Source organism: Budorcas taxicolor, chromosome 7, assembly GCF_023091745.1.
Source record: "Budorcas taxicolor isolate Tak-1 chromosome 7, Takin1.1, whole genome shotgun sequence".
NCBI classification, from domain to species: domain Eukaryota; kingdom Metazoa; phylum Chordata; class Mammalia; order Artiodactyla; family Bovidae; genus Budorcas; species Budorcas taxicolor.
In genome coordinates, this window is record NC_068916.1 from 82,778,811 (window position 1) to 82,805,762 (window position 26,952).

The 26,952-nt window shown below is 37.1% G+C and overlaps 1 protein-coding gene across 2 annotated transcripts in view; it reads left to right on the plus strand.

The window, feature by feature from the left end:
* VCAN (versican) overlaps positions 1-26,038 on the plus strand; it is a 119,800-nt gene extending 93,762 nt beyond the window's left edge. For both annotated transcript variants that reach the window (XM_052642748.1, XM_052642749.1), the window contains 3 exons: positions 18,463-18,607; positions 24,144-24,326; positions 24,473-26,038. In XM_052642748.1, the coding sequence (XP_052498708.1) occupies positions 18,463-18,607; positions 24,144-24,326; positions 24,473-24,600 (456 nt within the window). In that variant the 3' untranslated portion in view covers positions 24,601-26,038. The remainder of the gene's footprint in view (positions 1-18,462; positions 18,608-24,143; positions 24,327-24,472) is intronic.
* Positions 26,039-26,952: the final 914 nt, after the last annotated feature.

A 26,952-nucleotide genomic window follows, 5' to 3' on the forward strand; every position in this document is an offset into this window, starting at 1 on the left:
ACTTGTAAAGTCTGTCGTTTGAAACATACTGATCTGATGGCAAGGTCCCTGACTATCTCCAGCCTGTCATTGGTCCTATAGACCGGATTTGTATATCCTCATTGTCTGTACTTTTCCATGTTACTAAATGTTTTTTCTGGTCTCTCCATGAGCAACTTAGCTCTTCAAAGACGTGGTTCTCTTGCTTGCATTTTCTTTCTGAAGGTGTGTAGAATAAGGCTCTATACTCCCTCTGAGTTTGGTTAGTGAGCTTGAGTATTGGCTTATAGCTGGCAGATTAAGTGAGGTCTGAAAAATGTCTTAGGGAATTTATCTTGCCTGTCAGGTGCCGTTTAGATATGCTTGATTCATCAGATGTCATTACTCCACTCTTCTGAAGCAAGCCAGCTGAATTCAATGTTTTTTTTATCTGTGTCCATTAAGTTTTAATGGACTGTACTGTGAAACATGTGTGAAAAAATAACTTACCATTTCCATAGTTTTTACTGGTCCTAAACTTGGTAAATAAGTGAGCATTGCACTTTTTCAAAGGAGAAATAATGATCTTCGTCTGATATTTTCTGGGTTTCCCTGGTGGCTCAGCTGGTAAAGAGTCCACCTGCAATGCAGGTCACCTGGGTTCGATCCCTGGGTTGGAAAGATCCCTTGGAGGAGGGAATGGTACCCACTCCAGTATTCTGGCCTGGAGAATTCCATGGACTGTAAGGTACATGGGGTCGCAAAGAGTCGGACAAGACTGAGCAACTTTCACTCACTCTGGTATTTTCAGATGAAGGTGACGTGACCTAAAATAGGTAACTATACCACATAAACAAGAAACTTTCCCTCAATTAATTCACATTTTCTAATGCAAACCCAAGGGTTTTGGAGAGAGCACCAAATAAATGGGGCTTAATTTGAAGAAGGCAGCAAATGAATGACATAAACAAGGTGAAGTTTATCAAAGAAATGCTGCAAGTAAATCTAGGAAAAACTCTGACAGGCCCCTGGTTTCTTCTTAATTCACTCTTTGTGTAAAATAAAAGTGTGCTAAGGAGTATCCTTAACTTTGAACATTTTGGAACAGAAGAGGCCATCTGCCCAACAGTCTGTCTCCCTCCTATTCGACTGATCTCTGGCCCACTTTCTGCTTTTCTAACCACCCTTGCCCCCATCCTTCCTTTCCGAGGCAGCCTAGGTGTTTCTTAAATTCGTTTGTAATTCTTTCTGCAGCCACCATCCCCTTAACAGGTTCCATGTGTGCTCAGGCCTTGGAATAAAATAGTTCTCCTTTGTTTCGCTGTTTACTCCAAGTGTCCTGCTTTTGAAAATATCCCTAATAGTAAACTCTTCCTTGGGAAAAGCAGTATCTGCTTACACTTGGGAATGGTGTTAACTTGACTATGTGCAATTTCAAGGACTTTGTTTATATTTTAGAGTGATTTCTCCCCTCTACCCCCACCCCCATTTTTTGTTTGAAAGGTTTATTAGAGCTTATCCTTCTTGGGAGGTAGAGCAGTATTAAAACAAAAAGAACCTTTGATATTTACCGTATATTATCTTTTGTCATTCAGTCTTACAGTTAAAACAAACAAGTTGATACTAGGTCTCAATTTCAATCATTTCTTTTCTTGAAATCATTAAACTCTGCTTCCAAAAATCTTGCAGTGTATCGCATTTAATGTGATTATGCTTTATAGCTGGAATAATTCAATTTATACGCTTATACTAAATTAATAATGTTATTTGGCCAAGTTATTTACTTTGCCCTTATTCTTCAGATTCTGATGGATTCATTCCACATTATTGGTTTATATAATAGGATGTTGCTACAATGCCAAATTCTTGCCTTTGCTGAATCTTTAAAATATTTTTTGTTATTTATTTGGAGTATTTATCCAATAAATTTCACAAAATTGTACTCATGAACAATATTTGTTCTAGCTTAACTTTTCTGATTTCTATGAAAGCTATTTTCTCTTGACACATTTCAGTTTTTATTTTGTCACTTGCTTTCCTACTAAGCAGTCACATTTCAGTTTGTCCTTTGGTTTTCTACTCACCAGTCATTCTTTAACTTGACTATTGATTTCTCACAGCAAAATGCCTCAAGTGCTTGTTAGAAAGCCTGACAAATAACTTCCATAATGAATTACTTTCCTTGTCACCCAAGTAATGTCTTCAAAGACACTAAGTTAAACCATCCAAGTTAAATACACATTAAAGCTGGCGAACTTAAATAAACATTGCTTATCTAGCTTCTATACTATTAGCTGACTTTTAAGTTTTTTCTTTAACCTATTGTTAAATGAATGACTAGTCTGAAGTGTTTTTCCCCCAGATCTTGTTTTCCACTGCTTATGACCTTCCTCTTCCCTTGCTCTGAACTATTGTTACTCCCTTTAAAATTCTGCAAATGTCTTCCTCTTGCCTTCAGGATAAAATTCTGTAATTGTTTGTGAGGCGTACCACACCCACTTTCTCCATCTGCCACTTCCTAAGCTGTTTTATCTCAAAATACCCAGTTCCAGGAATAAGCCATGACATCTCACTCCTGCAGGTCTTTGCATTCATGTGTCCTCATTCTCAAAATGTTCTCACCTATTGCCCTAAATTCACTTGATAAATGCTTGAATATCTCGCTTAGCCAAGAGTCGCCTTCTTCCAGGAAAACTTCCTAGCTGGATGTGACTAAGGACTCCTCTATGTTGCAGAAACCTTTGTGCACTCTTCCCATCCTACCATTGAAACCTGTAGTGTTAATTTCCTGACACTGAGCTTTCTGGGGCGGAGATTAACTTTCATCCCTATTTTCTTGGCACCTAGCAGAGTGGTTGACAAAATCAGATATTTGAATGATAATCAGTATCCATACATTGGTCAACCAACTCACTGTGTTATCTTTTGAATCCTGAAAAGACTCATTAAGTCTTTTGGCTGAATCTCCCTATGACAATTCTTGTTTATCTAAATTGTTTTATTTAAAGTTGTATCAGTATGAAAAACATTAAACCATAAAATAGGTGGTGTTTCAAACATGACGAAAAGAAAAAGAAAATGTTTCTGTGAATTAGAAGTATGTCGCTGAGCATAATGCATCTTACATAAGTTATTAACTCAAAGGAAAACAGATGTTCCTCCTGGAAATGATGACAATTTTGTCCATGGTTGTCCCAAGAATACATATAAGCCTTGGGAAGAAGAAATGGAAAGCAAACTTTTCAAAAGTTTGAGTTATATCAGGGCCGATTTTCCATGAAGTTTTGGGAAACTGACAATTACTCAGACTTTTAAAAACCATATTATCCAAATCCAAAATGTAGTGAAACAAGCAAAAGGAATCTCACTCCTGAATGTTTTCAGCTTGTTTCATTTTTTATGGGTTGCTTCCCTAAGGATGACGTGGTTGCTGAGTTGGGCAGGGCTTCCTTTATCCATCCGCTATCTGAGTCCATCCTTTCAAGCACAGAGGGAGCCAGACCTCAGGGAGCACTATGGAGTCACTTATGTTTCTCCCCATACATACATCCTGGCAAAATCACTTCATGACTTGCTTTTCAACTACAGATTATAGTGTGTCCATGGGCAGCAAAGTTAGGAAGATGTTGGAAACTGTTAGGTGCCTTCGTCATACCATATTTTTATAACACAACTCCCCAGTTTAAAATCAACCCGTGGCCCTCAGAGACTTAAAGTTTTCAGGCTCTTACTCCTTCCTCTCTCTAACCCCCCCAGGAATAAAACTCTCAGAGAATTCTCATAGAATTCTCCCGAGGTCTGTATTGCTCCTTTCCGTCTTCTTTTTAGTCAGTTCCTGCAGCCGCTCAGAACTCCCCCCTCACCACTGGGACTCGGATGCTTCAGTGGATCAGATGCGATTACTTCAAAGGAAAATGTCACCTTCGATGTCCAGAGGTTGAGGATTGAATAGAACTGACAATCCAGTTCCCTTTAAAAAAAATGTTGAGGAGCTTTGGGAAAGTTTGATTTGTAAGGGAAAAACCCCTGGCTTTATACTTAAACATTAAAAAGAGCACTTTCTGCATCTCTTTTATGCTTTTCCCATCATCTCTATTTTGTCAGCCCTCAGTGTCTCTCTGTGAAGACTGCTAGCTTGTCAGCTTCCTAGGAAGTAGGCACAGCCTCCTTCTCACTCTCCAGTGTCGTGTTTGGAGACAACAGACTTCCTTTTCTCTGCACTTGTCTGGCTTTAGTCAGAAAGTTCTCAAACAAGTTACTAATTCACAAATCTATAGATGTCTTATTTTCTAGCTCTAGCTAATTAATCTTGTGCCTTTATGTTATGAGATACATTATGAAATACTTATTGATATCCTTTTTGTGCTTAAAAAAATGCTACGGGAATAATATTCTGGAAGATATCTGAATTTTGCAATTTTTTTTTTTTTTTTAAAAAAAACATGGTTGAGCATTGGCAAACTGGCCGTCCTAGAATTGGGAATACTCACTTGCTGTCCTGGCCATGATGCAGAGTTGATGCAAAAAAAAAAGCCAAATTGGTTGTGGATTTGACTTTAAATCTAGAGTCCCCTTTTCTTCTTTCATGAATAAACACCTCAGTCTGTCATGCAAAGTATGGTGAGAAAAAAAACCACAGCTTTTAAAAAGGTAGAAACAATAAAGAAATGGCCTTTAATCCAGGAAGAGACACTTAAAAGGGACAGAGAAAAAGAGTAACAAATTGCAGGCCATAAACCATTATTTTTTTTTCTGCAGGAATGTACCGTTATTACCCTTTTATAAACACAAAGGTTCGTATCCTCCTCCCCCTCCCAGATGTCTTGGACATTGAAAAGAGAATCAAGAGAATTAACTAACTGTGTCTTCCAAGTTTGTTCGCAAGTTTGTAGGTTTGAAGGGACTGAGAATGATTTGGCAGAAAACAATGATGCAAAACACAACCCCCAAGCCAAAACTTTCAGTTTTACGTTTTCTACCTGAAAATCTTAGAAGACTTCCTGTCAAGTGTTTGCAGATGGATGTGTGTTGGCTGTGCTGTGGTTTCAGCTCCAAGTTAAATGCCACTTCCCTGTGAGCAAGTCACACTGCATATCAACATTAATTTAATTATGTTAAATCTCACAGGCTTCATCACATTATCCTAAAAGCCAAGGAAAATGTATGTTGTTTCCTCTTCCTTTCACACATTGCCCATGAGTAGAAGAATTTTCAGTTTCTTGTCCAAAAGACCACTGAACTCTTAGTGAAAATTTTTACTTGTGTTGCAGTTCAGTTTGATTTGAAACCAAGAATTGATTCTTCTGATTCTACACGTGAGATAGATCGAGCAATATTGTAGTTGTAGAAAACAAAACACTCATCTCCTCCTTTCCCTTCCTTGAGTACAGCTGGTTTGTTACAGGCAAACAGCTGGAAGAACCATATTTAACCTCCACCAGATCACTTCATAGTTGACACAATTCTCCTTAAAAAAAGAAGAATCGATCAATGCAGTAGTTCCTTCTCCCAGAGGCTTTTCCAACAGTGCTCTGTGAAACTTGAAAATCACACACGGTTATTTAAATTTAATTGCTAATTAGTTTAAGGCAATGCATAACCAAGGAAAAGGCCAAGAAAATGTTGAATGGATTTGGCATTTTCACGTTGCATTTGGATCGTTAGCACTTCCTGACTGAAGACCTGTACAAACAAACTTGGGGCGAAGGAACCCACTGGCATCATTCATGGTGGGGATTAAACGCAAGTGGCTTGTGGGGCTGTGCCTGGGGCCCCATCTCCCAAGTGCTCTCACAGTGGAAGGAACTCACATCCTTTGGAAACTGCTGTTGATAATTACCACTTTGTAGGGCAGTGAGCTCACGCTATTACACAAGATTAGCGCTGTGCTCCAAAGCTGGCAGATCATCTCTCCCGCACAGAGACTTGCCAGCTAGGAAAATAGTGGGCATATTGCCACTTTAACAACTATCAGGAGACCCCAAGTTAGTTTTTTTTTCCCTTCGACGTATTCATGTTTGCAGGATCCGAATCCAGGCTGCCAGCCTAGGGCAGGGACACCAAAACAAACGTCTCTTTCTCCTTTAAAACAAAGCTGCTCTTTTCCTTTTGGTAGTTGGACTAAAAGACAACAGCAAAACGATAACCTCCTTTAAAACATAAATAAACAAGGACCGAGACCAGAGTAACCTGAAGCAAGTACCAGGATCAGAAGAGGGTATATCTCTACCTCGAAGTGAGGTCATGTGCCCCGACAATTTAAATAAAACAAAATTAAATACAACCGCCCCCCTTCCCCCCATGCCGCAGACTGCAAACAAATGCCTATTGTGACCAGAGCCATCTAGGGGAGAAAGGCATTTTAAAGTTACCAAATGTTTTGATTTCTCTAATAAGTAGTCCTCCTAAGCTCCTGGCAGATAACCATTTGACCTGTATTCTGAAAGGTGGAGAGTTGGGGGCGGAGGAAAACCCAGAGTGGTTTATCTGAGTCCTTCATTTAGTGCAAAGGTGATTTCTTATCAGCATATGTTTCAAAAGGGTAAGCAATCCTCTAGGGTGGGTGTTTTCTCTTTGGAGTTTGCTTTTATCCTTGTATCCTTGGGTGGTTATCTGCTTACCCCTGGCATCCTGGCATCATCTGCATTTGGCCATGGGAAGAGCAGCAGTGGCCCTACCAGTTCCAGGTGATAAAAGGAGTGTGGACACAGAGAAGTCAGCTTTTAGTACAAGGGTCATGTTTTTATAACTAATCTACATAAGTTTTTAGTTAAAAACAAACTAAATCACACAAAGACGTTAACTTGTGTGCATATTGTTGTTCAATAGCTAAGTCGTATCCCTGCTCCATGGACTACAGCAGGCCAAGCTTCCCTGTCCTTCACTATCTCTTGGAGCCTACTCAAGCCCATGTCCATTGAGCTGGTGGTGCCATCCAACCATCTCATCCTCTGTCTCCCTTTTCTCCTCTTGCCCTCATTCTTTCCCAGCACATGGTCTTTTCCAGTGAGTCGGCTTTTCACATCAGGTGGCCACAGTATTAGAGCTTAAGCATCATTCCCTCCAGTGAATATTCAGGACTGATTTCCTTTAGGATTGACTGGTTTGATCTTGCAGTCCAAGGGACCCTCAAGAGTCTTCTCCAGCACTACATCGAAAGCATCAGTTCTTCAGTGTTCAGCATTCTTTATGGTCCAACTCTCACGTCCATACATGACTGCTGGAAAAAGCATAGCTTTGACTCTCCAGACTTTTGTTGACAAAGTGATGTCTCTGATCTTTAATACTCTGTGTAGGTTTGTCATAGCTTTTCTTCCAAGGGGCAAATTGTCTTTTAATTTTGTGGCTGTAGTCATGGTCTGCAGTGATTTTGGGGCCCAAGAAAATAAAATCTATCACCATTTCTACTTTTTCTTCATCTGTTTCCCATGAAGTGATGGAACCAGATGCCATGATCTTAGTTTTTTGAATATTGAGTTTTAAGCCAACCTTTTCACTCTCCTCTATAGGTGCTTATTTTTGATCTGCCCTGTTCTAAGGATTTTAGGTGGCTATTATAGATTTGGCTTGTTTCTGATGCAGTTTCACCATTGATGTAAGTCATCTGATAATTTTAAAAGGCCAAATAGTAAAAATAAACTATTGTAGTTGGATGTTTTTATCAAGTAGAAAGTTTAGATTGTAGCTACATTGGCCTGTAGCCAAATAGAATGTAATGGGATTGGTACTTACTGTTTAGTTGAGGTCTATTTTTTAGAAAAGTGTTCTCTTCTTACTTTTCCTCACAAAACTGAAAGGACATAACACAGATAATTTTAATCTTTTTTTCCCCCCATAGTTTTGGGGGGATTCTACATTGTTTTAACTGTGACTTAGTTGGTAATTCAAAATATAATGATGGATGGATATCACCACCTAGTGGCCAGATAGTATTTTGCATTTCAAAACTTCATATTTCCAGAACTGCGCTTAGGTTCCTGCAGGAGTAATATTCTCTGTGAGTTAAGTCCCTATAGCTTTAGGTTTTAAAATTCTAGTATGAATTGCATTATATTGTGAACTTGAAAGTTACATGTGATATGAGATGATTTTTCAAATACAATTGAAGCTAACACATGAAGTCACATGCTTAGTGAAATCCTAGCAACTGAGGCAAATATTAGGACCAGTCTTTCCCGTATCTTCACTTTATACACAGTAATAACAGCGGAAAGTTTTCCTTGGCTGGTTCCCTTGGCGTGTGAACCTAGAGGATATTTTTGGTTTTCTTATGAAAATTTTTTTACAGTGAATTAAATCAGCAGTGTTTGGGGAAAGGGAGACTAGGTAGAAAGTAGAGACTGGATTGTTCACGGGGAAAAAAAAAAACCACTCCAAATTATAACTTGAAGCCTTAATAAATTCTCCCAACAATTACAATAATATATTATATCATAGAATGACTTTACTGGACAAATGTCAAGAGTGGTTTTTATCAATGGAATGTATGTGATTAATTGTTTAAACATACTTGGCAAAAGCTAAAGTAGTTCTAAAACACAAAGCCATTAATCTAAATTCCAATGAATTTTAAAGAACAAAAGATTCAGTCTAACTCAATCGAAGCTGAAAAACTGTAGATAAATATGTGTGTAGGTCAAGGTCAGTGACAGAGGAGGCCCTTGGCAGACGCAGATTCAAGATTTGCAGTTCAGATATACATGAGAAATTTTGGGCTCCAAAATAGCTGCAGATGGTGACTGCAGCCATGAAATTAAAAGACGCTTACTCCTTGGAAGAAAAGTAATGAACAACCTAGGCAGCATATTCAAAAGCAGAGACATTACTTTGCCAACAAAGGCCTGTCTAGTCAAAGCTATGGTTTTCCAGTAGTCCTGTATGGATGTGAAAGATTATAAAGAAAGCTGAGTGCCAAAGAATTGATGCTTTTGAACTGTGGTGTTGGAGAAGACTCTTGAGAGTCCCTTGGACATCAAGGAGATCCAACCAGTCCATCCTAAAGGAAATTAGTCCTGACTGTTCATTAGAAGGACTGATGCTGAAGCTGAAACTCCAGTACTTTGGCCACGTATTGTGAAGAACTGGCTCATTTGAAAATACCGTGATGCTGGGAAAGATTGAAGACGAGAGGAGAAAGGGATGACAGAGGATGAGATGGTTGGATGGCATCACCGACTCGATGGGCATGAGTTTGAGTAAACTCTGGGAGTCGGTGATGAACAGGGAGGCCTGGCATGCTGCAGTTCATGGGGTTGCAAAGAGTAGGACGTGACTGAGTGACTGAACTGAACTGATGATACGAGAGAGCCTCAAGATCCATGACATGAAACAGTTTGTACTTTTTGCTCAAGCACAAATTCAAACTCTACCCAGGGACTAGTGTGTAAAGATTGTTTAGTTAGCTAACAAGTTTGTCCAAAGGACAGCTCTGTTTTCCCATCTCAAGGAGTCTGCTGCTGTTGATTCTGCTAGTCATTTTAACCATTTTGGTATTTCTGTATCATCTTTATAGTGGGAACCTATCCACTGCACAGGTCTGCATGAACAGGGGCACTCCCAAAGGTCTAGCCTAGATATTGCCTTCCCTGAGGCCAAGAAATACTGTACTTGTAGGGGTGAATATGTGTGTGTGTGTGTGTGTGAGAGAGAGAGAGAGAGAGAGAGAGAGAGAGAGAGATGGTAGTAAATGTCAAATTTGTGTCACAGAAAGATGAACTTTAATTTCATTTAGTGTGTGAAAAAAAATTTTTTTTATTTCATTAGAGAAGAAAAGAAACCAAGAGATTCTGATCCTTTAGCAGAACTAATTTGTTTCCATCAATTGTTCTTTGTGGTTATTTGACCAAATTAAAAAATCGTAAAATCTCAATGAAAAGAATTTGAAATGGGTCAAATATTATGAAGAAGGGCTAGTTATCAACCAAGTTTTGATAAGGTCCATTGCTTTGAGAATGTCTTAGCTTTAAGATGCGGATAAAAGGGATTTAAAAACAAAGCTCTTTCATGTTCCAGGAATTCTTTCTCTACTAGAGGTTGAAGCATGACCTTGTTATCTTCAGGGTTTTGATTTTTGAATTGGCATTAGCCTTTAAAGACAAAAGATTTCCTAGACAAAGTCTTCTCTAGTGGCTCAGACAGTAAAGAATCTGCCTGCAGGGCAGGAGATCTGGGTTCAATCCTTGGGTTGGGAAGATCCACTAGAGAAGGAAATGGCAACCCACTCCAGTATTCTTGCCTGGAGAATTCCATGGACAGAAGAGCCTGGTGGGCTAAGAACAAAGACTGTTTTGGAATGTTGCATGTGAGGATGAGAGTAAGTCATTCCACAGTTCAAGAACCTTCCTTGATCCAGCCTTTTCTTTTCACCATCCAGCTGCTTGCCTGTTTCCTCATAAATTGATCTGTTTATATATGTATCATATAAAGGACCAGCTGGGACGTGCCTGTCACAGAAGTAACTGACTAATACTGGATGCTATGTTTCCTTTCTTGAACGGAAAGCAGTGCTCAAAGCTGAACCAAGCTAACTCCTTCTGTAAAGCAAAGCAAAATACCTGATTTATTTCTAAACCTTGTCTATTAATGAAATAATGCTTTTTGAAAAATTGAAGTATAGTGGATACACAACGTTGTGTTAGTTTCAGGTATATAGCAAAGTAATTCAGTTATATGTATGTGTGTGTGTATTCTTTTCCATTATAGGTTCTTATAAGATATTTAATGTGGTTCCCTGTGCTATATACAGTAGGTCTTTCTTGCTGTTTATCTATTTTAGTTATAGTAGTGTATATCTTTTAATCCTAAAGTCCTAATTTATTTCTCTCTACCTTTTCCCTTGAGTAGCCATAAGTTTCCCTTCTGTGTTTGTGAGTCTATGAAATCATGCTTTTTAACCTTAGAAAAAAGACAGTGATCTATCTTTACTTAAGGAAAAAGTCAATTACTTACATTACAGTTTTATCCTCAGTTTATTTTGTTCATGCTTGTGATGCTAGTTATCTGCTGAGATTTCAGGGCCATTGATCATGGTGGTGTGTATTTTAAAGATAAAAGTCGGCTGGTATCTTTGAATGACAGTTCAGACTCCAAGACAGTATACAATCAGAGTCACCTTGAAAGGATGTAAACCCTGACTGAGTTTAGTAGGTTGCTGATAACTTTCAAAAGCAGAGATTCTACCCCCATCCCAAAACACAATACATACATTTTCCCTTCCAGTATGTTGAGTGAATCAAGATGGAAACTTTCAAAGAGCTGGGGAGGAAAGAATAACTCTTCAGCCACTCTGCTTGAGAGAACTAAGTCAAGTTCATCTTAGATCCATGGAACTGAATTCACTCTCCAAGGGTGGAGAATGTTTGCAGGCAGGGGAGTTCCATGTGCTCCAGGAGACCTGCAGGGTAATTCTCTGCTTTTATGTTCATTTAAGACAGGAATAAAATTTTGACAGTAAGATACAGATTATTTGGAAACAAATAATCTAAGCATTTGTAAAATTTGATAGATTGTGGTGAATAGCTTCAATCAATATTAGGATTGATTCAGAACGAATTCTCTGGTTGTGGAGACAATTTTCATTTGAGAGAATGGTATGTAACGCTTGGATTTGGGCCAGGATTTTTAGAATCATTTTATGTTTTTGGCAGCTAACTTGCTTGAATCTGATTGAGGGGAAAAGAAAGAGAAAACAGTAACTGAAAAGTTAATCAATTAAATTTAATTGAAATGGTTGTCTTTGGGGGCACATTTTCTTTTTGTACAGATGTGTAGAGGTGATCATTTAATTGGGACTCTAAAGTAACTTTTTCATACAGTATAGAGCATTAAGCAGTTCATACAAGGTTTAAATAATTATCTGTTATAAAATGCAAGTCTATTACAGAACATGTAGAAAAGTTTACATCTGATCTGGCTTTCCATCAACTGTGTGACTTTTGTGTCATAATTTCCTCTGCCATCAGAAGAGAACAAAAATGCAAAGTAATGTAAGGGTTTCTTTTCAGACACGATATTGATCTAATTCTGGTCTCTAGGGGAACAAACAAGAGTTCAAGGTTTAGAATGGTGAACATGAGTCTCTGAGACAGAAACGGGCTGAGGTCTGGTCAGCATTTATTTCTGTTAGCGATGTTAAGATGAATTCTCCCCAAACCATGCTGATGTTTTGAGATAATTCTTAGTTTGTCCATCCAGTCCTAGAAGAGGGTCGATCTGGGCTGGATCACCCAGGATGTTGGCTTATAATCCTAGTGAGGAAAAGATAATCCAAATGAAAGTAGAGAATTTTTCTCTGCTTGATCCAAGAGTCTACACTTCTGTATGTATGAGACATGGTCTGTATGAACAAGGCTCGGTTACATTCTTATAACTCAGAACTAATTTCCTCACATTTAGCTTTAGTGAAAAAAAAAATACATTATTAAACCTAAAATCAATGATTTATTTTTCTTACTCTTTCTCCCTACAAATGATATTAAATAAGGCTATAAAGAATTCAGAAGGATACAAAGAAAGTTGTTCAGAAAACTGAGTTTCCTTTGCTAAGTCAGTTTGGCAGTAACACGAAGCAAAATCAAAGCATCCAAGCCAAAATAAATGTGCACAATGGAGCAATCAGATATGAGGTAATAGTGTGACATGCCTGTGGCTATCAGACATTCTTGTAAAAACCACAGACTTAAAATTTGGTCCTGCACCATTAAGCCACAGTTCTGCCAAGCAACAACACAGAACATGGGTTTTAAATCACTGTTGTGAGCCAAATGCAATTCCCACCCAAAACAATTAAATCTTTTACCAGAGGTCTGAGTCTGGGCAGCTTAAGGCCTGAGAATTACTTTGGTGGCATGGAATCAGAATCTCATTTCAGTGTGAAAATGAGATGGTTATTGTTCAGATCAGGAGGAAATGTCAGCTGCAAAATGCATGGCAGTTAAGGGACTTGGATGACTTGAAATGGTATTTGTTGAGGTTAGATTAAAAAAGGGGTAGCTGAGAAATCAGTAAGTTCTTTCTGATCACTGCATAGATCATTTTATACTGTTCACTTTTACTAATTACAGAAGTAATTCATGCTCACTCAAGGCAAGTTGTCAAACCTGTAAGAATATGTAGAATAAAATATTATCTTAATCTCATTTCACTGGGTATAAACTTTATATATGACATTTGATCACATTTTTTTGATCCTTTATATGCACACATACACACAGCTACATCTGAGAGTATGTGCAAAATTTAGATCATTGTACATTTTTAGTACTTTGATTTTTAACTTAATACTTCTTTTAGTATCTTCCATCTTCTGTATAGTCCTCAATAACAAGATATTTAATGCTTATATAATATCCCATTTGTCTGGCTGTACCCAAGATTTATTGAATATATGTTTGCTCTATATATTTTTCCCACTTACTACCAGTTTAAGTAATATTTTAGATAAAATGTTCACACCTCTGGTTATTTTTTAGGATAGCTCTTTAAAAGTAGAATTACGAGGTCCAATGGTGAGAACTTTTTAAGACTCTTGATGTATATTGCCAACTGTTTCCCACAACGGTTATTTAACTCTGCTGACTTTGTGATTGTCTTGCTTACAGTTTACTGGGGGCAAACAACATCTTCAATCAGGGGCCAGGCATAGCTCCTGAGGATACAGGAGTAAACAAAAGAAACCCAAATTCCTGTCCTTAATGAGCTTACACTCTGCTAAGGAGAAAAAAATGCAATAAGTAAATAAGATGCATAGGATGTTAGACAGTAATCAGTGTTATGAGGAAGGGAGATGAACAGTATGGGAGGGACGAGAGGGGAGCGTTGCACAGTATACACATGGTGTCGGGATGCTGGGAAGTTTTCACTGGTTTCCTGGAAGAGGTTAAGAAAGTAAACTAGAAAATATTGAGCTCCAAGTTAAGTATATGGGAACTCTGGAATCTTTCACCATAAAAGTATTAAATGTAGATCTTTATTAGTTTTAGGTGATTCTTATTCTTTTACGTATTAATTTTTAATTTTATCCTGCTTTAATTCATCTATTAAAGACAGTTTAGTTATACAGCAGCAGGACGAATGTGACATTTCTATCTGCAATGTTGCTCCATTTCCTTTTCCATTATCTATTAAAGGAGGATAGCTAAAAAAAAAAAAAAAGACAGGCTTGGTGGGCAGAGGGTAAGAGATAATAAGGAAAGGAAAATAAAGAAGTAATTCGAAACCCAGGTCAGATCAAATGTCAGCTCCTTGTTGCAGGAAAACCTGGCAGGCAGAGTGGCTTGGTGTCTATGGTCCTCCAAGCATCTTTCCAAGGGTCACCTAGTGGGTAACTCAGTGCTACCCTCCAGGCTAAGAGAATGCATTTAAATCCATGTAATTTCTGGATTTCCACAAGAGCAGTAAAAACATCCTTAATTCTGTGCTATGGGGGAAAAAAATCTTTACTAACCTCCCCTTAATTCTTTGCAGTTGTATCACTTTTCAGAGACTCTTCTTTACATAGCAGAGGTCTCTTGTCTCCTACCTTAATTTTCACATGATTGAGGTGTATTTCAAAGCAAAGTTAAGCAAACAGATTGAAGGAAAAGTAGAAGATCTCTTAATTTTCTACCTTTCAAACTTAAGGTCTTCATCTCACAAGTTATTTTTCAAAGATCTAGGTTGTTTCACTATATTTTAAAGTTTTAAAAACCACATTTTTTAACATTTCTGAGGAGAAAGGAAAATTAGAACCATTTTCTAGTAAATTTACTATACGTTTTCTTAAAACATAAAAATAGCCATATTACTTTTGGAAATAACTAGCAGGACCACCTCTTGGCATGCTCTGAATTAGGAACAATTGCCTTCAGTCATATTCAGTTCTTTCTTCTCTTTTTTCAGATAGAATCTAATTCATTGTTGCAACCACAGACTTATTTTTCCCCCTTTTTGAAAATTTTTATTGGAGTATAGTTGATTTACAATGTTGTTAGTTTCTGCTGTACAGCAAAGTGAATCCATTTTATATATATATACACACATGCTCTTTTTAAGACTGTTTACCCATAGAGGTCATTACAGAGTATTGAGTCGAGTTTCCTGAGCCATACAGTAGGTCCTTATTAGTTATCTATTTTATGTATAATTATCTATTTTATATATATATATATCAATCCCAACCTCTCAATTTATCTCTCCCTCCTTTCTTCTCCCCTTGGTAACCATAAGTTTGTTTTCTACACACAAACTTATTTTAAATGTAATTCAAAGTGCATGCATGCTAAGTCGCTTCAGTCGTGTCTGACTGTTTGCAACCCAATGGACTGTAGTCTGCCAGGCTCCTCTGTCCATGGGATTCTCCAGGCAAGAATACTGGAGTGAGTTGCCATGCCCTTCTCCAGGGGATCCTCCAGACCCAGGGATCAAACCTGCCTCTTTTACGTCTCCTGCATTGGTAGGCAGATTCTTTACCACTAGAAATTAATTTTAAATATAATTCAAGAAAAGATGAATAAATTTGTATGCCCAGAGAGATATCATATTTACCGTTGTCCCATAAATCTGAACCTATATTCCTTTCAGATGAAGGAAATGTGTCTCTACCAGTCTAGTCAACATTAGATGTGTTGTAAAAGCTGACAGTAAGCAAAGCATATTGGGAAAGCAGTACCCAAGTTGAGTTAGACAGACCCTGAACAAACTTGTCCCGTAACACATTCTAGTTAAGAGTCTAGAAGCTGGGAAACTGCTTTCTTATTTATCAGTTCAGTTCAGTTCAGTCACTCAGTCGTGTCCGACTCTTTGCGACCTCATGAATCGCAGCACGCCAGGCCTCCCTGTCCATCACCAACTCCCGGAGTTCACTCAAACTTGTCCATCGAGTCGATGATGCCATCCAGCCATCTCATCCTCTGTCATCCCCTTCTCCTCCTGCCCTCAGTCCCTCCCAGCATCAGAGTCTTTTCCAATGAGTCAACTCTTCGCATGAGGTGGCCAAAGAACTGGAGTTTCAGTTTTAGCATCCAATATTATTTTCATCTCACTAAAGTTTGTTACTTTTGAATAGGCATAAGGACTATGTTTTTCATGTAATTGTTGCTTGATATGGAGGCTGAATTTTAAGGTGACAAAAAATTGAATGTAAACTGAAAAGTTCTGGGTGTTTAACATTTCTAAGGTCCAAGTTATTCCCAGTCTTGCTGGATCATTGTAAGAAATAATGCATACCAGGTACCTAGAATAGGGTTTCATCTATTATTGGTGCTAAAATAAAAGGCAAGTATCACTGTTCAGTTCAGTTCAGTTTAGTGGCTCAGTTGTGTTTGACCCTTTGCGACCCCATGGTCTGCAGCATGCTAGGCTTCCCTGTCCATCACCAACTGGACAGGTTGCCATTCAACAATCTCATCCTCCGTCGTCCCCTTCTCCTTCTACCTCCAATTTTTCCCAGCATCAGGGTCTTTTCCAATGAGTCAGTTCTTCGCATCAGGTGGCCAAAGTGCTGGAGTTTCAGCTTCAGCACCAGTCCTTCCAATGAATATTCAGAATTAATTTCCTTTAGCATTGACTGGTTTGATCTCCTTGTATTCATTCCAAAGGACTCTGAGGAATCTCCTCCAACACCACAGTTCAAAAGCATCAATTCTTTGGCACTCAATTTTCTTTTAGTCCAATTCTCACATCCATTCATGACTACTGGAAAAACCATAGCCTTGACTAGACAGACCTTTGTTGGCAAAGTAATGTCGATGCTGTCTAGGTTGGTCATAGCTTCTCTTCCAAGGAGCAAGCATCTTTTAATTTCATGGCTGCAGTCACCATTTGCAGTGATTTTGGAGCCCCCCAAAATAAAGTCTGTCACTGTTTCCATTGTTTCCTCATCTATTTGCCATGAAGTGATGGGACTGGATGCCATGATCTTAGTTTTTTGAATGTTCAGCTTTAAGCCAACTTTTTCACTCTCTTCTTTCACTTTCATCAAGAGGCTCTTAGTTTTTTGCTTTCTGCCAAAAGAGTGATGTCATTTGCATATCTAAGGTTATTGATTTTTTTCCCATCAATCTTGATTCCAGCTTGTGCTTCATCCAGTCTGGCATTTCTCATGATGCACTCTGCATATAAGTTAAATAAGCAGGGTGACAATATATAGCCTTGAAGTACTCCTTTTCCCAATTTGGAACCAGTCTGTTGTTCCATGTTCCAAGTATCACTGCTGCTGCTGCTGCTGCTGCTAAGTCGCTTCAGTTGTGTCTGACTCTCTGCGACCCCATAGACAGTAGCCCACCAGGCTCCCTGTCCCTGGGATTCTCCAGGCAAGAATACTGGAGTGGGTTGCCATTTCCTCCTCCAATGCATGAAAGTGAAAAGTGAAACTAGTGGAAGGCAAAAGATATTTCGGGTTACATGTCATTGCTCAAACTAGAGAATCAATAGGAATTATCTAAAGATATAAATATAAAGGCAACCAGTAGAAAAACATCAGATCAATAAAATTCTTTTTAATTATCTGAACATTCATTAAAGAAACATTTTTAGTAAGATGTATTTTAAAAGCATTACCTTGTATATCAATATATAAAAATGTGATAAATGTTCCTATTAAAAAAACTTGCAGATCGGATCATAAAGCAAAACACAACTGTATGGTGCACATGAGAATCATATCTAAAGCAGAATTACTCAGGGAAGTTTAATGTAAAATGATGGGCATAGGTATATTGGATAAATAAAAAACAAATATAGCAAATATAGCAATTTACATATATATCAATATATCAAAGAATTCGGATAAAACAATTTAATTCAATAAAACAAAGAAAGTTACTTTATAGCGATAAAAATATAAATGAAGGACTGAACCTTTTACTCCACTATAATTACAACTATATAAAAGTATATGTACACGTAGGGTCTGGGAGAAAGTATGTAGATTGGAGTGCCGAGTTTATGATTTTTCTCTCTAGTTGTTGCACTGCCATTAATGCTGTTACAATTAACAATAATGCCATGGTTAAAATTCTTAAAGTGAGCATTGATTTCATATTTAGAAACCTAGGATACACACGTGCACACTAAATCATTTCAGTTGTGTCCGACTCTTTGCGACACTGTGGACAGTAGACTGCCAGGCTCCTCTGTCTGTGGGATCCTCCAGGCAAGAATACTGGAGTGGGTTGCTAAGCCTTCCTCCAGGGGATCTTCTTGACCCAGGGATCAAACCCGCATCTCTTGTCTCCTATATTGGCAGGGGAGTTCTTTACCACTAGCACCACTGGAAAGTACTATTAATAGCACCAAATTCCCTAGATATATCTCATTGTCAAAGGAAAAAATATCCATATTTCTTGAAGAGAGACTTCGAGATAACACATATTTTCCACTCAAAGTGTTAAAATCTTTACCACCAAAATTATTTGAGCTAAATTGTTCAACAGGAATTTCTGAGCCCGTTCTAATTCAATTGTGCTGTAATGGAGCCATCACTTTTATAGTATGCTTCAACAGTTACCTTTCCCTGCATTTTTACAGCAATATGAGAACTGGAGGCCAAACCAACCAGACAGCTTCTTTTCTACTGGAGAAGATTGTGTTGTGATTATATGGCATGAGAATGGCCAGTGGAATGACGTTCCCTGCAATTACCATCTCACCTACACCTGCAAGAAAGGAACAGGTAATGATTAACCCATCAATAATTTATACTTAATCTGCAGTTCAGTTATCAAGTAAATTCAGGAAGAATAAACATCATTCTTTAAGACATAAGCTGGATGTCATATACAGCATCCTTATTGCTCTGGAACAGTTTACTTTCTCAATATAATTGAAAAGTTTGTTTTCAGAAATGTCTTCATTTTAGATGTCAAGTGCTTAAGATAATAATGTAGCATTTATGCAAAAAAAAAAAAAAAAAAAAAAGCCTGTCAGTATTTTTAAGAAAAACAACTGTCATCCCAAGGGCCCACAGATCTGTTAATTTTGATGAGGAAAGCATTAAAAAAATTAGTTGTCAAAAATTAAAAACTGGGATATACCATAAGATAATGTGAATTATTTTTTTCTTACAAATAAAAAAGACCACTTAGTGCCATTTGGCTCATGTTCAAATTTATCAGTGGCTTAAAGTACTGCAAAACTAAAAAACACTGCCCTGCCTTGGTGGGGACTGTGGTCCCCACCTCATTGCGGTCCTCATTCAGACTTTCCCTCCTTTTTGGTTAAGCTCCTGGTCTTTATAGGCATTTGAGTTTTTCAGTCAGTCCCTTAGAAGCTCAATCTATACTCATAAACCACAGAACAAAAATACCATCCCTATATCTATTATGACTATTTTCAAGAAATGTTAAAACAAAAACAAAAACATTTATAATGTAAATTCTAGAATGAGGAGAATTGCATAGCTGACATTAACAGATAAAATTAAGACAGCTGATTTTTCAGTATTTATCATTGACCAATATGTTTGAATTCTAAGCCACACTACGTAGACTTCTTCCTTGAAAAAAACAAGAATTGCATCACAATTTTTAAACCTGGTTACAATTGATAATGGTGTTAGGACACGCATATTTAACTTCTAGACCCAGATTTTACCCACCTCAATTAAGAGTACAAAGTACAAATGCAAAATATAAAATCCATTTGACTTATTTTTTAATATAAAAATAATAAAACTAAAAATATATTCTCTATAGATATTTTAGAAAAGACTTAAACACCAGTGAAAAATTCTATTAAAAGACAGAGAACAGTAATTTACACAAAGCTGAGTTGAAACTCAGCTGTTATCTGTGATTACTTCACTCTGCTATTCCCTTTTCTAAAATAGAATTTATTCTGAATATCCTTTCTTTGTGAGCAGCTTTCCTGACTATGTATGTTACTTTAGCATTTATGCCATTAAGCTTGTGAAAACAGCTGTTTTCCCTGCTGTTTCCCTGTTGTTCCCTAGTGTAAGAAGTCCTTAATGAACTGTCTGTCTTTATCCAAATGTCATGTTTGCCTTCTTAGATATCCAAATGCCCCTGGAGTCATACTTTTCAGTTTATGACCCAAACATTCTTTTATTTCCAGTGTTATTTTTTCCCATACTAGGGTATATTACAGCAGCATTATTGACATTTTGTACTAGACAGTCCTTAGTTGTGGGGGGCTGTTCTGTGCCTTGCAGAATGTTTAGCATCATCTCTGCCCTCTATGGTCTCCCGGGTGGCTCAGTGGTAAAGAATCCACCTGCCAGTGCAGGAGATGCAAGAGACATGGGTTCGCTCCCTGGGTCAGGTATATCCCCTGGAAGAGGGAGTGGCAACCCACTCCAGTTATTCTTGCCTGGAAAATCCCACGGACAGAGGAGCCTGGTGGGCTATAGCTCATGGGATCACAAACAGTCTGATACAACTAATCAACTGAACACGCAACACTTCCCTCTATGCACTGAATGCCAGAGGCATTCTCACCAACTCTACATCCCCCTCCTCTGCTTTGTGACAGCCATCCACATCTCTAGCCATTGCCAACTATCCCTGGGGAAGCGGGAAGAGGAAGAAAACTGCCCCCGGTTGAAAACCACAGGCCTATATCTAAAAAGGATTCACAAAAGCAGCATCATGGTATACATTTCCCAATGGGGAAAGATTTACAAAACATTAGGTCTACCTCACTAAAGGAGGAAGAAACCAAAACAAAACAATTCATATATTTTATCTCCCTACTGTCTGATTTTTATTTATGTAAACTTAATTCTTTGTTAATCTTTACCCTGGGGAATTTTATGAATTTTATAAATGTCTATATAGACTCATTTCTCTTTACAGATAATTTATACATCTTTACAGACCTAGGTAGTTTTAATTAATTACAAAGAAGAATTATATTATTTACAAAAGACATATTAAAAAAAACAAACCTCAGTACATGCCATTCATGCATCTTTGGAGTGTTATGCAGGTTTTTTCCAATCCCATCCATTTATCTCCAAATCCAGCCACAGATAATAACTTAATTCCCTTACTTTTCTCTTTAAAATGATCACTTATGCTTGTATCTGTAAGCAAATTATTTAGTTCTGCACATTTTTGAACTTTAAGTTTGTGTTTTGTGCCTTGCTCTTTTTGTTCAGCATTGTGTTTGTCAGATTAATCCACGTCATCCATGCATGTAGCTGTATTTCTTCATTGTTGCTGCTGTGTAGTATTACATTGTGTGACTATATAACATTTTATTTATCAGTTCTACAAGTGGACATTTGGGTTATATTCAGTGTTTTTGCAGTTATAAACAATGTCACTATGCATATTCTTGAACTTGTTTATGGTAGATCTCTGCAAGTTTCCATAGGGTGTTTCTCCAGGAGTGAACTGCTGAGTCATAGGATATATATACCATCAAATTTACTAGAAAATGCCAAATTATTTTCCAAAGTGGTTGTACCAGTTTGCACTCCCACCAGCAATGTGTGAGGGGTCCTGTTACTCCACATCTTCTCCAACATTTGATCTTATCGGACTTTGAAATTTTTGCCAGTCTGGTGGGTATAAAATGTTATCTCTTCTGATTTAACTTGCATTGTCTTGGATGATTCTTTTTAGAAGTCTTTTCATATATGTATAGCTCTTTTGTAAGCTATCTGCTCATTTCTATTGCTTATTTTGAAAGATTGTTTGCTTCTCTTATATATATTGATTTGTAGGAGTTTTTTTTGTTTGTTTGTTTTTGTTTTTAATGTCCTAGTTTCTAATCCCTTGATAATTGTATGTTGCAAATATCTACTCCTAGTTTGTAGCTTGTCTTAACCCTATGGCATTTTTTAATGAATAGAGCTGTTTATTTTGTTGAGTTTTCTTTTATGGTTTAAGCCTTTTTGTGTCTTAAGAAATTCTTACCTACCTTAACATTGGAAAGATATCCTATGTTGTTTGCTAAATGCTTTGTAGTTTTATCTTTTACATTTATATATGTGCACCATCTAGAATTGATCTCCCATGGACTCTCTGAGGTAGGGAAGCAAATACTTTCTTTTTCCTTATGAATACCCAATTGTCCAAATGAAAAAACCCACCTTTTTGCTACTGCTCTGCCATGTTGCTCTGTCAAATATCCAGCATATATATGTGGATCTATTTCTAGTCTATTTGCCTTTTCTTGCCAATACCACACTCCTTGAATTATTTTAACTTCAAAATAAGTCTTCATTTATAGTTTTGGAAGAAATCTATACATTGCTTTCCTCTCAAATTTAAAGATAACTTTTAATTTGCCAGAATCAAGTATGAGTTATCTAATTTATATCACTGCTATCTCATTCTATCTGGTACTTACTGGTGTCTGGGCCCAAGTATAGACTTTCCATATTACAATAAAAGAAGTATAGATATGCAGATGGGGGTTATCATTGAACTATATATAGTGTAGACTATTAATTGAACATAACATATTATAGAATTCTCAGTTTACCTTCTAGGAATTTGTGAAAATGAAATATGTGCACAAATACTTCTGATTTCTTAGTTTTAGATAGTAGGATTTTATAAACTATTTTTAGGTTATGTCTATCTGAGACACAATTTCTTACGTGAATGAAAAAATATGCCTGGATTGTGTTTTATTAAAGACAATTTTGTTTGCTATGGGGTCAATACTTTCTAACTTGTGTTGTTAGGCAGAAGTAAATTAAAGAGGTAAATATTTAAGTTAAACCTACGTTTGTCACTGCAAAAGAATATGGTTGTAAACAGCCTTCTGGATATGTAAATAAATTTAACATTCACAACCTTTTAATGGGCTTCCCAGGTAGCACTAGTGGTAAAGAACCCGCCTGCCAATGCAGGAGACGTAAGAGACACACGGTCTCAATCCCTGAGTCAGGAAGGTCCCCTGGAGGAGGGCATGACAATCCATGCTAGTATTCTTGCCTGGTTATTTTAGGATGTTGACATCTAAACATCTTGGTACCAAGGTTTCTGGTAACCATTCTCCCATTGACAATTTGCATTATTTCATAAGAGACTATGACATACCCTTGTAGGCCTTATGATGGTATTCTTAAAGTAAACTATGGGTAGGAAATGTCATTTAGGGAACTTATATTGAAGTTAAGTTATATTTTTATTAGAGCTATATAGCAAAACACAATCACCTAGAGTTAAATTAGTATATTTTTAAAGCAAGTACACTAATATGAGTAAAATTATAAATAAATACAAATGCAGTTGAATCAATTTTCCCACCTTCTTGAATTTCAAAATTACAAGTTTTTTTTTTTTTTAACTGTTATTTCCTTTTTACTATTTCTACCATCACTAAGTTTGTTGCTATTCAGAATTTTTATTGTAGGTTAAAAATGATGGTTATATATTCTAAGATTTACCTTTACTTACCTTTCTTAAGAGTTGAAATTTATATATATAAGGTAATTACAAAACTGAGGCATGAATACTATGTTCTGACTTGCTCTGTCTCCATAGAGAAGACAGAAAGAGCAAATAAACATAATTGAACCTGGATATATTTTATTTACTGAAAAGTCCATATGTTAGAGCTATATTGTTATTATACATTGTACATTTTTTCAGATAAGTAGAAATAGTAATTAATTGTTACAAATCTATTATTATTTGAAGTGAAAAGTGAAAGTGAAAGTCACTCAGTCGCGTCCTACTCTTTGCGACCCTATGGACTATACAGTCCATGGAATTCTCCAGGCCAGAATACTGGAGTAGGTAGCCTTTCCCTTCTCCAGGGGGTTTTCCCAACCCAGGGATCGAACCCAGGTCTCCCACATTGTGGTCATGTTCTTTACCAGCTAAGCTGCCAGGGTAGCCTGTTTGAAGTGAAGGTGAGTGGTAAATAAAACCACTGGGATAGAGACAAAACCAACAGGCCACAAGTGACATGAGACAGATGCCTTTTAATTTGGAATTTTTTCAGAAAAGTAGCTCTTCCAAACAGACAGATGAATGTATAACCATATGCCCTATGGTTCCTTTAAAAAACACACACACACACAATTCAAGATGACAGAATCTGAGATTCAAACCAGGCCCAAAGCCTCAGTGTTTCATTTTGTCTTGAAATTTTTCAATTTCTTAATCTAAATGATTACTGAAGGTACTTGATTGGGTAAAATAAAGAAGGAAAGAAAAAAGAGAAGTGTCTCATACTAATAGAAATATTTAGATTATTTGGAAATAACCCAATTTACTTTTCTTTAGTTGCTTGCGGCCAGCCCCCTGTTGTAGAAAATGCCAAGACCTTTGGAAAGATGAAACCTCGTTATGAAATCAACTCCTTGATTAGATATCACTGCAAAGATGGTTTCATTCAACGCCACCTTCCAACTATCCGTTGCCTAGGAAATGGAAGATGGGCTATGCCTAAAATTACCTGCCTGAACCGTAAGTGGTCCTTTAGAAAGAATGGACAACCATGCTATAACAAGTACTAGACACCCTCATTTTACGGCTACGGTATTGGTAGTTTAGGGTATGGAGCAAGTAATATTGTTGTGTTTTCTTTTCTTTCTTTCTTTCCTTCCATGTAGCATCTGCATACCAAAGGACTTATTCTCAGAAATATTTTAAAAATTCCTCATCAGCAAAGGACAATTCAATAAATACATCAAAACATGATCACCGTTGGAGCCGAAGGTGGCAAGAATCAAGGCGCTGATCCCTAAAATGGCAAACACATGTTTTCATCATTTCAGCCAAAGTCCTAACTTCCTGTGCCTTTCCTATCACCTCGAGAAGTATTATCAGTTGGTTTGGATTTTTGGAACACCATCCAGCCCAGTCATTTTGGGTTGCTGTGCTCCCAAAACATTTTAAATGAAAGTATTGGCATTCAAAAAGAAAGCAAACAAAAGAAAGGAAAATGAGAGCAGAGTGGAACCATTTCCAGCCTAATTTCTTTAGTTTTCTATCCGCCTCCAGTGCAGACCATTTTATAATGTATACCAGCCTACTGTACTATTTAAAAAGCTCCATTTCAGCACCAATGGCAATGTAAATAAGATGATTTAATGTTGATTTTAATCCTGTATATAAAATAAAAAGTCACACTGAGTTCAAGCATATTTAATGATGATTACGGAGCCTTAGAGGTCTTTAATCATTGGTTCGACTGCTTTTTGTAGTTTGTTTAGGCTGGAAATGGTTTTCCCTGCTCTTTGTCAGCAAGGCTGAAGACAGTTTTTGCTGGACAATTAACAAACACAAAATTTTGTAGGTCACTGTCCCATCTCCAGCACAGGTACAGTTGGCTTCCATGTGATGCTGAAGCCTGGCTAATGGGATCCCAATGAAACTAGAGACTGCAACATGGAACTCTTTATTTTATTTTTTATTTTTTTGCTGCGTTCCTTTTTTTTTCACTTACAAGAAAGGCCTGAATGGAGGACTTTTTTATGACCAGGAGCATTTTCTAGGGGTCAAAGTGCTAATTATTAACTCAACTGGGTCTCCTTTTTAATGGCTTTCATAACACTAACTTGCAAGATTACAGATCAACACATTTCAAATGGATATAGACCTAGGGTTCTGGAGGGAGGGGGTTTGTTAAAACAACACACATTCAAAGAAAGAAATTTTGTATATATAACCATTTTAATCTTTTATAAAGTTTTGAATGTTCATGTATGAATGCTGCAGCTGTGAAGCATACATAAATAAATGAAGTAAGCCATACTGATTTAATTTATTGGATGTTATTTCCCCTCAAACCTGAACATTGACGTAGTTGGTAGTTATTTTTCGGTTTTAGCCTTTATACTCCCCTCACAGTTTGGAATCGTATAATCTAGGTACTCTGTCCCTGATTAAATAATGTGATGGATAGAATGCATTAAGTGTTTTATTATAAAGAAGAGTGGAAAAATGTATAGCTTTCAGCAAATGGTGTTTGCCCATTCTAAGCAAGGAGCACATATATAGAGATAGTATGGGCATTGCTTCTTATTAGGTGGAGTGCATGTGTTGGAATTTCTCCCTATCTCTTCCCACTCCATTTTCTCCCCTTAATTTGAATAAAATGACTGCTAAAGATGACTTTGAATTATTATCTGCTTAATTTAATGTTTAAAGAAACCCTGTGATGGAAAGAAAGCATTTAGGTGTCTTTTCCTAATTTTAGTTTAGAATGATCTTGAGAGCTCAAGATAATAAATAAAATGCAAATAGAAAAAGAGCAGACCCAACAGGGATTCTTTTTCTCAAATCCTCTTTTGACTAGAAGGAGCCACAGTAGCCACAATCATACACACTGTCTTTAGGCAAGTTTCCTTGGTTGCTGTGTTAAATGTGATTAACCTTTGGGTGTTCTAGAGCACAGAAAAACTCTGTGTCTACCTATGAGGTTTTTATTTTTCCTCTTTCATTACAATGCACATAATACATTCCTGTATTTATATTATAACATGTATAGTGTAAAATGTGAATGATTGTTTTTTTTTTTTTGTGAATGAAAATCTAAAATCTTTGTAACTTTTTTATACCTGCTTTTGTTTCACCAAAGAAACCTAAAATCCTTCTTTTACTATACTGTGACTGGTCTGGTTATTTACATTTTTTTATATTTACACTTATTTATTTACATATTTATAACTTTAAATCCTAATGTGCACCAACATTTTTACATTCTAGATCTATCATGGAATACAAGCTGCTGGCTTGGATGAAATGATTTTGTGGCTAGCAGAGAGATGATTATAAATGTCCCTGCAAAAATTGGAGATAATTCTGATAATGTTTACAACTGCATTCTTAGGCATTGATCTCAAAGATGAAAGAAACATGCAACAGGAAAAGTGATAGGCCACACTTACACAATTCTTCCTATTAACCAGGCCAAGTGTTTCATGCGCATCATCTCCCAACAAGCCCAAGAGAGAGGCTGTTCCTGTCTGATTGCTGAGGGAACAGCATAGAGAATTTAAGTCATTTGTCCCCAGTTGCATAGCTTGTTTGTAGAGGATGTATGTCATCTTTACAACCAGCATGATACTCTCAATAAAAATATAAAATA